This window comes from Amblyraja radiata, chromosome 1 (assembly GCF_010909765.2).
Source record: "Amblyraja radiata isolate CabotCenter1 chromosome 1, sAmbRad1.1.pri, whole genome shotgun sequence".
Lineage (NCBI taxonomy): Eukaryota > Metazoa > Chordata > Chondrichthyes > Rajiformes > Rajidae > Amblyraja > Amblyraja radiata.
Window position 1 is genome coordinate 140,697,315 of NC_045956.1, and position 12,976 is coordinate 140,710,290.

Here is a 12,976-nt window from a genome sequence, read left to right on the forward strand (position 1 = left end):
ACCAGTAATTCAAGATTTAATGGGTTCCTGAAGGCCAACTTTTTCACTCGAGGGCAGTGGGTATATGGAACAAACTGCCAGAGGAGGTGGTCGAGGCAGGTAGTAGATCAGCATTTAAAAGGCCCTTGGACAGGTATATGGGTAGGAAAGGTCTGTTGGGAGGGGCTGGGGACTGGGGAAGTGTTGTTATGGACCATATGCGGGAAAATTAGACTAGCTTCGATGGGGCATCTAGGTGGTCATTCCGCTAACTGGATAGCACGCAACATAAACGCTTTTCACTGTACCTCTGTAAACGTGACAATAATAAATAAAACTATACTAAAATATGACCAAGTAATTTACTTGGACTTTGATACTAATTTTCCTGGTGTTACTGATCTAATTCTTGTCCCGTTTTGCTTCTGGGAAAAGCAATGGCGTTCTACCAGCTTTGGGAAATGACTCTAAACTATCTGTCCTCTACTTTGTATCTCTATCAAAATCTGTGGCCAAAATCAGAGATTTACCATATCAGAAGCAGGGAGGCAGCTTTGAACCTGCCTACAATAGGCTGCATGGCTAATCTAAACCATCGGTGCAAGGTTTTGAACTGTATATAAAAATGAATATCACTGTAGCTCAGTACTTGCGACAAATAAAGTTCCATACCATACCAAGCTCAATGTGTTAAAGAATGGTTCCATGATTCAACACATTGCTGAGGGCAATATATATTTTGTACGTATGGTGGCTGGACAGCTTTAAGTACAGAATTTAAAAAAAAGTTTGATACAAAGTCAATGTCAGGAACCTATTGTCCATAATACAAATATTTTACCTTGTGTCCGAGTTGTGAAGCTTCAGCGCGAGCAGCCACAGCTACTGGGTCAATCAGATTGCTGATCTCATGGACTGCTCCAGCCATCTGATCGTATAATGCCTAATGGACAATTGGAATAGAGGTTATTAGGACAATATATCAGTTCAAATGTAACATTTTTTACAGTGTAATGAATCAGAAATTTAAAGACAGATTTGCATTTATTTATTAAACACAAAAAACTAACTGCTGGAGGGACTCTGCAGGTCAGGCAGCTTCAGTGGACGAAGAAAGATGCCTGTGATGCATGAGTGTCCCGGCCTGCAAGGTCGACCATCTTTCTGCCTCCACAGATGTTGCCTGACCGGGAGATCCTCCAGCAGTTCGCTTTGCTCCAGATTACAGCATGTCTGTTGTGCCTATATTTATGTATTGGATATTGCCTTACATTGGGTGAACGAACTGATGTTGTAAAACCTGTCTATGGCATTGTTGCACCATATCTTTGAATTTTAATACTTAAGTTGCAGTGAATATAAGCTTCAAATAGGACATAGAACAGGAGAGCACAGAAACAGACCCTTCAGCCCATAATGTCCGTGCCGAACATGATGCCAAGATCAACTCTTATCTGCCTGCACATATTCCATATGCCTCCATCACCTTGCCTATCCAAAAGTCTCTTAAATGCCACTATTGTATCTGCCTCCTCTCACCACCCTCTGTGTAAAATAAGCTTGCTCCACACATCTCCAAAACTTTCCCCAACTCACCTCAAAATAATTCATCAATGCAAATCTTAAAATAATAACAACAATAAAACTGGAAAGCTGAAATATTCAGGATGCCATATAAAGTTAAGATACAGAAACAGTTAGCATTTCATAGCAATGGGCTTCCTGTTTGAAGAGAATTTGATTTAGCTCTTGGGATGAAAGGAATCAAGGGATATGGGGAAAAAGCAGAAATGGTACTGATTTTAGATGATCAGCCATGATCATGTTGAATGGCGGTGCTGGCTCGAAGGGCCAAATGGCCTACTCCTGCAACTATTTTTCTATGTTTCTAAATAGGGAAAGATGTTCTGATAACAAGCTTCAAGCTGGGATAGAGTAGAATATGAGGGAATACAATGGAAAGTTTGCAATTCCATGCTTTTGGATTTACCAGCACACTCGTTTAAAATGAAATAGCCGAGATGCAGAAAATCACCGAACATAGAAAATATTTGTTGTTCACCTCTTGGGAGCGGTCTTGCTGTGGGGCTAACTGCTGACTAATTGCTGCCAAAGATGCCTGGTCAACATCTCTGATACATCGGTTGAGAACATCAATAGCTTCATCACACTCCCTCTGTCCAGGAGCCTTATCTCTGAAGAAGCAAAATAAAATATGTTCCATGAATATACTGTGATATCAAAGAAACAATTCAGTAAATGTTATACACTCTCTCACATTCAAGATGACAGCAACATTCACTGAACATACATTAATGTAAAGAAAATACTGAATACAGCACCAGCATCACTCTGGTACCTTTATCAGTTTTCTCAGTCTTTGAACAGTTGACCCTGAACGGTTGCAGACTACACAAAGTGCAAGTGATGATTTCACATGCAAAATCTACAAATGCACTTTGTGTATTTTGCCACCAAATTACAGAAATTGTATTAAAAGATTTAAGCTGTACTCAAGCTGTCATTTTGCAACGGTACTGAACACACGGTGTGAAGACAAAACAAGTTAGTGAACAGAACTCCTCTAAATCAGGGGTCGGCAACTTTTTTCTGCATAGGGGCCAGGGCCCATGTCTGTGAGCGGATGGCGGGCCACATATATAAATATTTATATATTTAAGCAATATTACGTCTACTGAACATAGCAGTTAGTTTGAGACACTGATATTGAAACTACCCTCACCCCTCTCTGTCCTAAACTTCTTGCAGACCCTTTGTTACCCTCTCTTCCCCCTCCCCCCATTCACTCTCTCTTCCCCCCCCCCTTCTCCCCCTCTCTCTTCCCCCTCCTCCCCTCTCCTTCCCCCTCTCTCCACCTCTCCTCCCTCTTTCTCCACCTATCCCCCTCCCTCCTCCACCTCTCCTCCCCCCTCCCTCTCCTTCCCCCTCTCTCCATCTCTCCTCCCCCCTCTCTCCTCCCCCTCTCCTCCTCCTCTGTCCCCTCTCTCCTATTATTGATAATAGGAATTACAATCGAGGATAGCTCACTATTCAAAGACTAAACAGAAAAATAACAAGCCTATTAACAGTGGAGTGTAATATTGTTGATTAATTCTTTTTAGAAAGGTCATGATGTTAATAGATTGCATTCTAACATGTTGAGTTAGCTTTAAATATGCTGCAAAACATATGTTAATTAGCACAATTTTGTTTAATAGAACCTAAGATTTTCTAAACAATGCATAAATATTTCTTAAAGGACAAATGATAGAATTAAACAATTAAATAAAGCATCATGTGCAATAGATGCAGCAAACCATAATAAAACTAGGATGTATGACAATGTTACTAAACAATCTCGAGAAGAAAACGTAGTCAGATAATTCTCAGATCAAAGACATAATATAGTGCTTGAAATGTTTTAAATAGGATTATCGTCAAAACAATCCGTAGAGATTAAGCCCTATGTAAAGTTCAAGCAAAACTTGAACAGATCCCGTTTAATAGAAAGAAATACCTGATGGAAGTAATGAGCTTCTTGATAGAATCAGAAACAGTTCGAGAATGTCCAGCCAAAACAGACCATTTTGGTGGGTCTTTGGGATTGACAGCAAGGGAGCGAGCAGTCTGGATTAGGCCAGTCGAACTACCCAGCATTGTCTTTGCTGCAACAACTATAGGCTCCATTGCATTAAGACCCTGCCACAAGAAAAAACATCAAACATAGAAATAAGCCTTTGAAGCAAATTGTTCCGCTGATGTAATTTTTCTAACTTGTTAAAACAATAGTTAATAGTTCAGTTGGAGATTTGCCGCCCTCGTGTGGACAAGTACAGGAAGTTATTTATATTGACTTCAGTGCTTAAAAGTACAACCTTTCCTTTGCTCGGTTACATTGAGACAGTGCAATATTTTGGGTGAGATGTTGACCAATTCATGCAATCACCTTGTGGCAGTATTTACCTTCAGAGACCTACAAACAAATGTGTAATTTTTGTTTCTAAATTATACATTTTTTCCATTCCCTTAAGAGTGTAGAATAGTCACAATTAGGATTGTCTACTCTCAGTGCCTCAAATGTTACTGGAGTCTTAAATATATTTTCAGCTTTGGAGAAAAATTAAATATTGTTCAAGTAATTGACTTTATTTCCTCATCAAAATTCACCATACAGCAGAATTTATTTTTAATTCATATTTCATGGTCCAGACATTGCTGGGCCAGCAATTATTACCCATCCCTCACTGTCCTTGCACTAAGTGGCTTATCGAAGCCAACCACTTTATAGTCACACAGCATGGAAACAGGCCCTTTATCCCAACTTGCCCACACTGACCAACATGCCCCATCTACATTAGCCCCTGCCTGCGTTTGGCCCAAGATCTGCATTGCCGTAGGGGACAAAGGAAGCAGGTGGACTCTAGCAAAAAAATCTGGTAGATTTGTGGTCATCATAATTAATCTTATCGTTTTGAATTCCACATTATTAATTTAATTTATATTCTGCAACCAGGTGCTGCACTACCCACCCACCACATGTTATAATCCACAGCTACAAGATAGATTCCCTTTCCATCTCAAACTTTGGTGGCGCCAGTGATTCTGACCCTCACCAATTAGTTTCGTTTTTTTAGTTTAGAGATACAGCTAGGAAAGAGGGCCGGCCCAAGTCCGCGCCGACCAGTGATCCCCGTACATTAACATTATCCTACACACACTAGGAGCAATTTAAAAAATTTCCCAAGCCAATTAACCTACAAACCTGTACGTCTTTTGAGTGTGGGAGGAAACCAGATCACCCGGGGAAAACCCACGCAGGTCATGTGGAGAAAGTACGAACTCCGCACAGGCAAGCAACCATATTCAGGATCGAACCTGGGTCTCTGGCGCTGTAAGGCAGCAACTCTACCGCTGTGCCACCGTACCAGTACATCCAATTGATGTCTGAATGGAATTGCACATTTTTACTGTGATCACATGTGTTTCCACTAGGTACTCTGGTTTACTCCCACCTCCTGAAGCTGTGCTGGTTATTATGTAAATTGATCCCAAGAATACATTACAGGAAAATATCATTGATATGATGGCTCCGAAATCCATCATAGAATAGCCGCTCTCCATTTCGCAAGTTGTAAGATGAATAATGGTAGTGCCATCAATAGTATATTTAACCAAATGGTTAAAAAAGTAGTTTAGTAGATCTGCAATGCATTAGTTTAATTATAGTTGCAGACACATAATATTCAGAACCCAATTCAACATCAATCATTGGGTCATAAGTGTCAGAGGATGGTAAATCTTTGCATTCACTCTCTAAGAAGGTTGTGAAGGTTCAGTCACTGAATATTTTTATGACCGATCAATAGATTTTGGGCTATTTGGGGGAAATAAAGGAATATGGGATTAATGCAGGAAAGTGGCACTGAAGTAAAGGATCAGCCAGAAGCTGGCAGTGACAGGGCAGGCATGCGGAGCCATAAGGAAGTGGCAGGACAGCAGAATGGTGCAGAGGAACAGCTGCTGCCTCACAGTGCCAGAGACCTGGGTTCAACCCTGACCTTGGGTGCTCTCTGTGTGGAGTTTGTACGTTCTCCCTGTGACTGTGTGGCTTTCTTCCGGGTCCTCTGGTTTCCTCCCATATTCCAAAGATATGCAGGTTTGTAGGTTAATCGGCCTCTGTAAATTGCCCCTAGTGTGTAGGATGCGAAAGTGGGATTATATAGAACTCAAACTAGTGCACGGGTGATCGGTGGGTCGGCGTGGACTCGATGGGCCAAAGGGCCCGTTTCTATGCTGTATTTCTAAACTAAACCAAACCAACATTCCCACTACTGTTTCAGTTTAGTTTAGTTCAGGAACAGTTTCTTCACAGTTGGTAACACAACTATCCTATCACCAATAGGACATCGGTCCTGACTTACCATCTACCTCATTGAAGACACTCGGACTATCTTTAATCAGACATTACTGGACTTATCTTGTACTAAACGTTATTCCCTTTATCCTGTATCTGTAAACTGTGGACGGCTTGATTATAATAAGTCTAGTCTTTCCGCTGACTGGAGAGTACAATCCAAGAACGACCTCAACCTGAAACATCACCCATTCCTTCTCTCCATAGATGCTGCCTGTCTCGCTGAGTTACACCAGCATTTTGAGTCTACCTTAGTACAAAACAAAAAGGTTTTTCTTCACTGTACCTCGGTACACAGGACACTTATATACTAAACTAAACTGCATCTCATGGCCATCGATTTCCCCTTTTCAGTATTGAACCAAAGGCTGTTGCCGTACCTCAGGACTGATTTGAGCTGGGATGCTGACAAACTCTGGGTTGGAAGCAAACGCTGTCAGATTCTCGACTGCTTCTATCAGAGGAACTGTAGCAGCTCGGCACTTCTCTCGGTTGTCATTTGAAAATGCTCCATCAAGGGCCTATGTTGTTTCAAAAGAAAAAAGCAGTTTTAATCATTTTAATAGTCCAAACCACCAAAGATTATATATTGAAACAGCAATATGTCGATGTCCATTTAAAAACACCAAAGAGAGAGTTAAATTTAGTTCTTAGAGCTAAAGGAATCAAGTGATATGGGGGAAAAGTAGGAACGGGGTACTGATTTTAGATGATCAGTCATGATCATATTGAATGGCGGTGCTGGTTCGAAGGGCCGAATGGCCTACTCCTGCACCTATTTTTCTATGTTTCTAACTATCAATACAAACTTGTCAATGTGACAATCTCTAATGTTTCTATCACATGTGACTCAACTCCATACAAGTTGTAACCCGAAATGCTCATCTGTAAACATGAATTTTCTAGGACATACCTTGATTGTCTTCACGAGATTGGCTGTGCTATTTGCCACTTCTTTAGCCGACTGTACGAACTGTCTCTTTGCCACGGGGTTCGAGGTTTTGGAAGAGGCCAGGCGACAGGCATTGCACAGTGCAGACGTGTGCTTTGCAACAATGGTGGCAGCGGACAAAACCTGCAGCAAGACAAGATTTACTGAGCAAAAAGCTTCAAGTGATTCATGCAAACTCACAAACAGAGCATTCCAAAATTCAAGAAATGGAATTAAGAACTAGAAATGGGGCGAGTTCTGAAAACCAGGGCACATAGAATGGAGGCGACGGGCGAAACATGATAACATGCAGTAGGTTTCTAGTCGTGATAATCAGCTTTCTTCTCCTGCTGTAACTATCATGGGATTCTGCCAAAAGGCAACTATTTTAATTTTACAACAACAAGAACATATCTTACCTGTGTCTGGATACAGGATGGGTCTACCAAGTTCTGACAAGCCATTTGGATAGCTTGGTTGGCACGGGCAAATTGAGCTGGATCAACTAATCCCTGCTGTCCAGCATGGCTATTGGGATCTGATATTCCTACAAGGTAGGCTGCCTGCAGATCAAGTTTTAAACAGTTTTAGTTATTTCAAAAAAATGCACAACTTTTGTCCTCTTGAATATTTTTTGTTACAAGCATCAATCTTCTAATAATTAAAATGGCAACTCCAAACATCAATGTCTTCTCTTCACTTTTGCCAAGTATGGTACTGGCCATTCTTTAAGTTTCCTTTCCTCCCATTACAAAGAAGCTTCCAAAGGCAATGCAGCACACAATACCCACACTTACAACATTTCTGGCAAGATATAAATAAATCTTTAAGTCAGGAATCAATTTAAACTCTAGTTATCTGGACTGAAGCAGCACAGTTAGCACAACTGGTAGAGCTGATGGCTCATGACGCCAGGGACCCAGTTTCGATCCTGACCTCGAGTGTTGGCTGTGCGGAGTTTGCACGTTCTCCCTGTGACTGCGTGCTTTTCTTCCGAGTGCTCCAGTTTCCTCCCACATCCCAAAGACACGTGCGTTTGTAGGTTAATTGACTACTGTAAATTACCCCAAGTGTGCAAGGAGCAATGCAAAAGTGGGATAACAGAACTAATGTGAACAGGTGATAGATGGATGGGCGTGGACTCGTGGAGCCAAAGGCCTGTTTCCATGCTGTGCCTCTGAATTAAAACTACATTTTTCCATAGACTTGCTTAACATGAGTTTTTTCAGCACTTCGTTGTTTCTTCTGTAGAAAAGCGGAGGTTTAGCTGGGGGACCTGTGGTGCTTGGTGGCGGGTCATGTATGTTATTTATGTTAGCCAACGTGATAGTGAACAATAATTTTTCATTTTATCCATGTTGGAGATTTTAAAGTCTCAAAAAATTGAAATAAAATTTGTGTCCACTGTGAAATGGATGACTTGATAAAGGACAACCTCAATTTGGTACAGACAGATCTGTGTTTAAAAAAAATAACAGAATCCCTTCATGGTACAAACAGATGATTTGGCCAAGTGCCAGGATTAATCTCAAAATGTATTGACGACGCTAGACTTGATAAACCGTGGGACGTGCAAAACTATGGCGGTTGGATGTTTGCGTGGTCAGCACTGGAATGGAAAAGTGTGATAAATTAAATTTATACAATCATTAGATCAATTTTCTAGAACTGTGTGTAATTTCTGGAAGTTCAGCATATTAAAGATCTAGAAGGTTAAATTACTAGGATTACGACTGCAATAGGAATTTGAGCAGAGATTTCAGATAATGATTCCATTTCTACTGAAGAAGAACAAACTAAAAGATAATTTAATACCATTTCTTAACATTTTGTGTTGTTAAGCATTGTTTGTGGAGTCGGGAATGATCAGCTATCAATTTAACATAATCACACATTGGAGGGAGCAATTCAGGAGAAATGACAGGGTTATTGGAGCATGACATTTATTGGAGCAAACAGTTGAGTAAAAGGCGACTGCTCACGAATTGATCTAACAAAGAGTTGGCGCAAATAAAATGAACCATCTTCACATTTGGAATCCCATAAAGATGCAAGGGTTTAGGATCCTGCAGCATTACAAACCATCCCAATGATGCTCAAGCATGGTTTTAGGATCTTTTCTGCACAAGTATAAAGCATGATTTGCTGTAACAATTCTCTTTGTAAAACTAATGTTTACCTGGGCAGCTGCTTCTGTCAGTCCACACAAGGCCTTGGAACCAGAGCTCACAGAATCACCAAAAGCTGGTAGATTACTGTTCTTTGCATTGTGAGAAATCCCTGTCATTGCTTCTCCAAGAACCTGCACATAAAATAATGGATAATCATTGTTATCTAAATTGTGCATGTAAGGCTAAAGACAAAGTAATGGACTAAAGATTTCAAATTTTCACAGTGCTTAACATTATTTATCATTTTTTTGTGAAATTGTTCAAAGTTACTTTTTCTTAAATACTTCACACAATAATTGCAAAACATATAATTTTATCCCAATCACAACTTTATAGAGAGAATACCTTATTTGGAGAAGAGATCTAGTTTGGGCATTGGTTCTTTAAGAAACCATTCTAGATTTAGAGTGAAAACATGAGTGATTCACAAGAACAGAGCCTGGAATGAATTAGTTTGGTTGCAGTCTTTAGGCAAGACACCTGTGAAATGACGTGATAGACTGCTTGCTTGTTCCATGATGCATTCTGAAGAAATGTCAGGATCTGGGTGTTCAGGCCAACATTCTTCAAATATTACCAGAACATTCAAATTGGTCATTGAGTTATAAAGCTCAAAGTACATATCTATACATTCCCACTTGGTCCAGACTTCTACTGTTTGGATATTCAAGTGCACATCCAGGTATTTCCCAAATATTTAATGAGCACTTCCCTCCACTGTCCACTCAGGCAGTTTGTTACAGACACCAATTGCTTTGTGGGTGAGAAAAAAACCTCTCCAGATCCCCTCTGAACTTCCTACACCTTGGTTTCCTACCCCTATAGGAACAACTATAGTTACCCAACCAGATGAAACTAAATTTAAAGTAGCTCTTTCTTCCCAAGAACCCTTTCTGGCTTAAGCCCTCCCTTCACCACCTCCAGTTTAAATTCCATTTGGAATATTTTGGAGGACCAAGAAACCAAGAACTTGATTAGTACCGGTGTCAGAGGTTATGGGGAAAATGCAAGAGAATGTAGGGCCGGAAAAGTAGACTGATGGGCCGGATGGCCTAATTCTACTATCTCTTATGATCTTGTTATCTATACCTATTATGTATAGCTTATTGTGTTCATGGCTTCAGTATGGGGTGATCAGATCTTCAGAAGTTAATTAATTGGCTGTTGGGAATCCCAATGATGGAAAATAAGCTTTATTATGAAAAATGTTATTTTGGCAGGGAGAGGTGGGAGGGGCAGATAGTTTCACAAAGGGGTTTGAAATAAATAGAATTTAGAATAGTTAGGTTTAGTTGTAAGTTACAATTAAATCTATTCATCAAATCACTTAATCTTAAAGACTGCAGGACTATGAAGAGCAACAGTTTGTAAATCGGAAAGGAACAATTGTTTGGAAAGTTCCAGCTCTTCATAAGGTCATAGTGATAGGAGCAGAATTAAGTTATTCGTCCTATCAAGTCTACTCCACCATTCAATCATGGCTGATCGATCTCTCCCTCCTAACCCCATTCTCCTGCCTTCTCCCCATAACCCCTGACACCCATACTAATCAAGAATCTATCTAACCCTTAAAAATAACCATTGACCTTTGCGGCAAAGAATTCCACAGATTCACCACCCTAAGGACTAAAGAAATTCCTCCTCATCTCCTTCCTAAAGGCTATGACCTCTAGTCCAAGACTCTCATACTAGTGGAAACATCCTCTCCACATCCACTCTAGCCATGCTTTTCACTATTCGGTAAGTTTCAATGAGGTGGCCCCTCATCCTTCCGAACAGGCCAAGTGTCATCAAAAGCTCATCATATGTTAACCCCCTCATTCCCGGGATCATTCTTGTAAACCTCCTCTGGACCCTCTCCAGAGCCAGCACATCCTTCTTCAGATATGGTGCCCAAAATTGCTCACAATATTCCAAATGCGGCCTGACCAGCGCCTTATAGAACCTCAGCATTACATCCCTGTTTTTATATTTTAGCCCTCTTGAAATGAATGCTAGCATTTATTTGTCTCTTCAATTTGCCTGGACAAATCGAAGGGAAGGAAAATTTAGATTAAAGCCAAAAAACAGCCATATTTAAGAAAATGACAGAGGAGGCTCTAATAATAGCATTCACCTTTACTCCTTTATCTAATTATGCATTCATAATAATTATATCAATCCACTTTTAACAATGCTTGACCACTAACATAAACAGAGAAAGTAGGTGCAGGAGTAGGCCATTCAGCCCTTCGAGCCAGCACTGCCATTCAATAAGATCATGGCTGATCTACCCTGTTCCTGCTTTTCCCCCATATCCCTTGATTCTCAGTCCTAAAAGCTATATCTAACTCTCTCTTGAATACATCCAGTGAATTGGTCTCTGCTGCCTTCTGTGGCAGAGAATTCCACAGATTCACAACTCTCTGGGTGAAAAGGTTTTTCCTCATCTCAGTCCGAAATGACCTACCCCTTATTCTTAAACTGTGACTCCTGGTTCTGGACTCCCCCAACATCGGGAATATTTTTCCTGCATCTAGCCTGTCCAATCCCTTAAGAATTTTATATGTTTCTATAAGATCCCCTCTCATTCTTCTAAATTCAGGTGAATATAATCCCAGTCAATCCATTCTTTCATCATATTTCAGCTCCACCATCCCAGGAATTAACCTGGTGAACATATGCTGCACTCCTTCAATAGCAGTTTTGGTCTCCTCAAATTAGAAGACCAAAACTGCACACAGGTGTGGTCTCACTAGGGCCCTGTAAACTGCAGTAGGACATCCTTGCCCCTATACTCAAATCCTCTCGCTATGAAGGCCAACATGCCATTTGCTTTCTTCATTGCCTGCTGTACCTGTATGCTTACTTTCAGTGACTTACTTACGTACAAGACACCCAGGTCTCATTGCACCTCCCGTTTTCCTAACCAGACACCATTCAGATAATAGTAGACACAAAATGCTGGAGCAACTCAGCGGGTGAGGCAGCATCTCTGTAGAGAAGGAATGGGCGACGTTTTGGGTCGAGACCCTTATTCAGACTGGGGAAGGTTCTCGACCTGAAACGTCACCCATTACCTGCTGAGTTGCTCCAACATTTTGTGTCTATCTTCGATTTAAACCAGCACCTGCAGTTCTTTCTTACACCATTGAGATAATAATCTGCCTTCTTGTTCTTGCCACCAAAGTGGATGACCTCACACTTATCCACATTATACAGCATCTGCCCAAGTCACCCTGCAGCCTCATAGCATCCTTCTCGCAGCTTACACTGTCACCCAGCTTTGTGCCATCCGCACACTTGGAGATGTCACATTTAACTTTTAATCCTAGATCATCATTCAAAGAAAAAAATAATCAAATGTCCAGGTTGAAATGGTCCAGGCTGCTCTTCAAGGAACAAGATTTAAAACATAGTCACTTTGATACCTTGGAGTTTTCCATCACACTGTCAATGCAATCAAAGTAAGACAAGTCATTGACTGCTTCAGTCGGGTTGTCAAGCATTCCTTGGACTGTCTGCAAAGGAAACAAAAATCAAATTCAAACCATTCGCAAGTACAATACTCATTAAAAAGTCATGTCCAATCAAACATGTAGTGGAGAACATACCATGTGATGAATCATTCTCGCCTGTCTACATTGACCTTCCTCACCTCTCCGACTTCCCCCAAAGTCAATTTCTCTTCTGTCTCTTTTCATACTAGCAGTGCATATTTACTGCTGCTCAAGCCTTTAAGGGTCTCATGCTTGTGACCTCCTCTGGAATGCGACAAGTCTTGGAGATTACTGGAACATTCAAATAAAACCCTTCCTTGTTCAAGGTATGATGAAACACTTCTCAAAAGTAGCGTGAGAGGCAAAGGTCATTGACAAGATGGGTCTTCATTGGGGCAACAGGAAGATCCAATAAAATTGGCAATTGAAGATGGTAATGTTTGATAATCTGCTATCCAGAAATCCTAATGGTTTGGAACCTGGCTCACCCAGGTGACGTTTG

General features: G+C 40.8%; 1 protein-coding gene across 3 annotated transcripts in view; it reads right to left on the reverse strand.

Annotated features, from left to right (window-relative positions):
* The window catches only part of tln1 (talin 1), a 245,220-nt gene that overhangs the window by 42,542 nt on the left and 189,702 nt on the right, over positions 1 to 12,976 (reverse strand). For all 3 annotated transcript variants that reach the window (XM_033031712.1, XM_033031693.1, XM_033031702.1), the window contains exons 33-40: positions 12,406 to 12,495; positions 9,004 to 9,126; positions 7,244 to 7,387; positions 6,807 to 6,968; positions 6,274 to 6,414; positions 3,497 to 3,678; positions 2,042 to 2,174; positions 821 to 922 (exon numbers count right to left, since the gene is read on the reverse strand). In XM_033031712.1, coding sequence (XP_032887603.1) covers positions 821 to 922; positions 2,042 to 2,174; positions 3,497 to 3,678; positions 6,274 to 6,414; positions 6,807 to 6,968; positions 7,244 to 7,387; positions 9,004 to 9,126; positions 12,406 to 12,495 — 1,077 coding nt within the window. The remainder of the gene's footprint in view (positions 1 to 820; positions 923 to 2,041; positions 2,175 to 3,496; positions 3,679 to 6,273; positions 6,415 to 6,806; positions 6,969 to 7,243; positions 7,388 to 9,003; positions 9,127 to 12,405; positions 12,496 to 12,976) is intronic.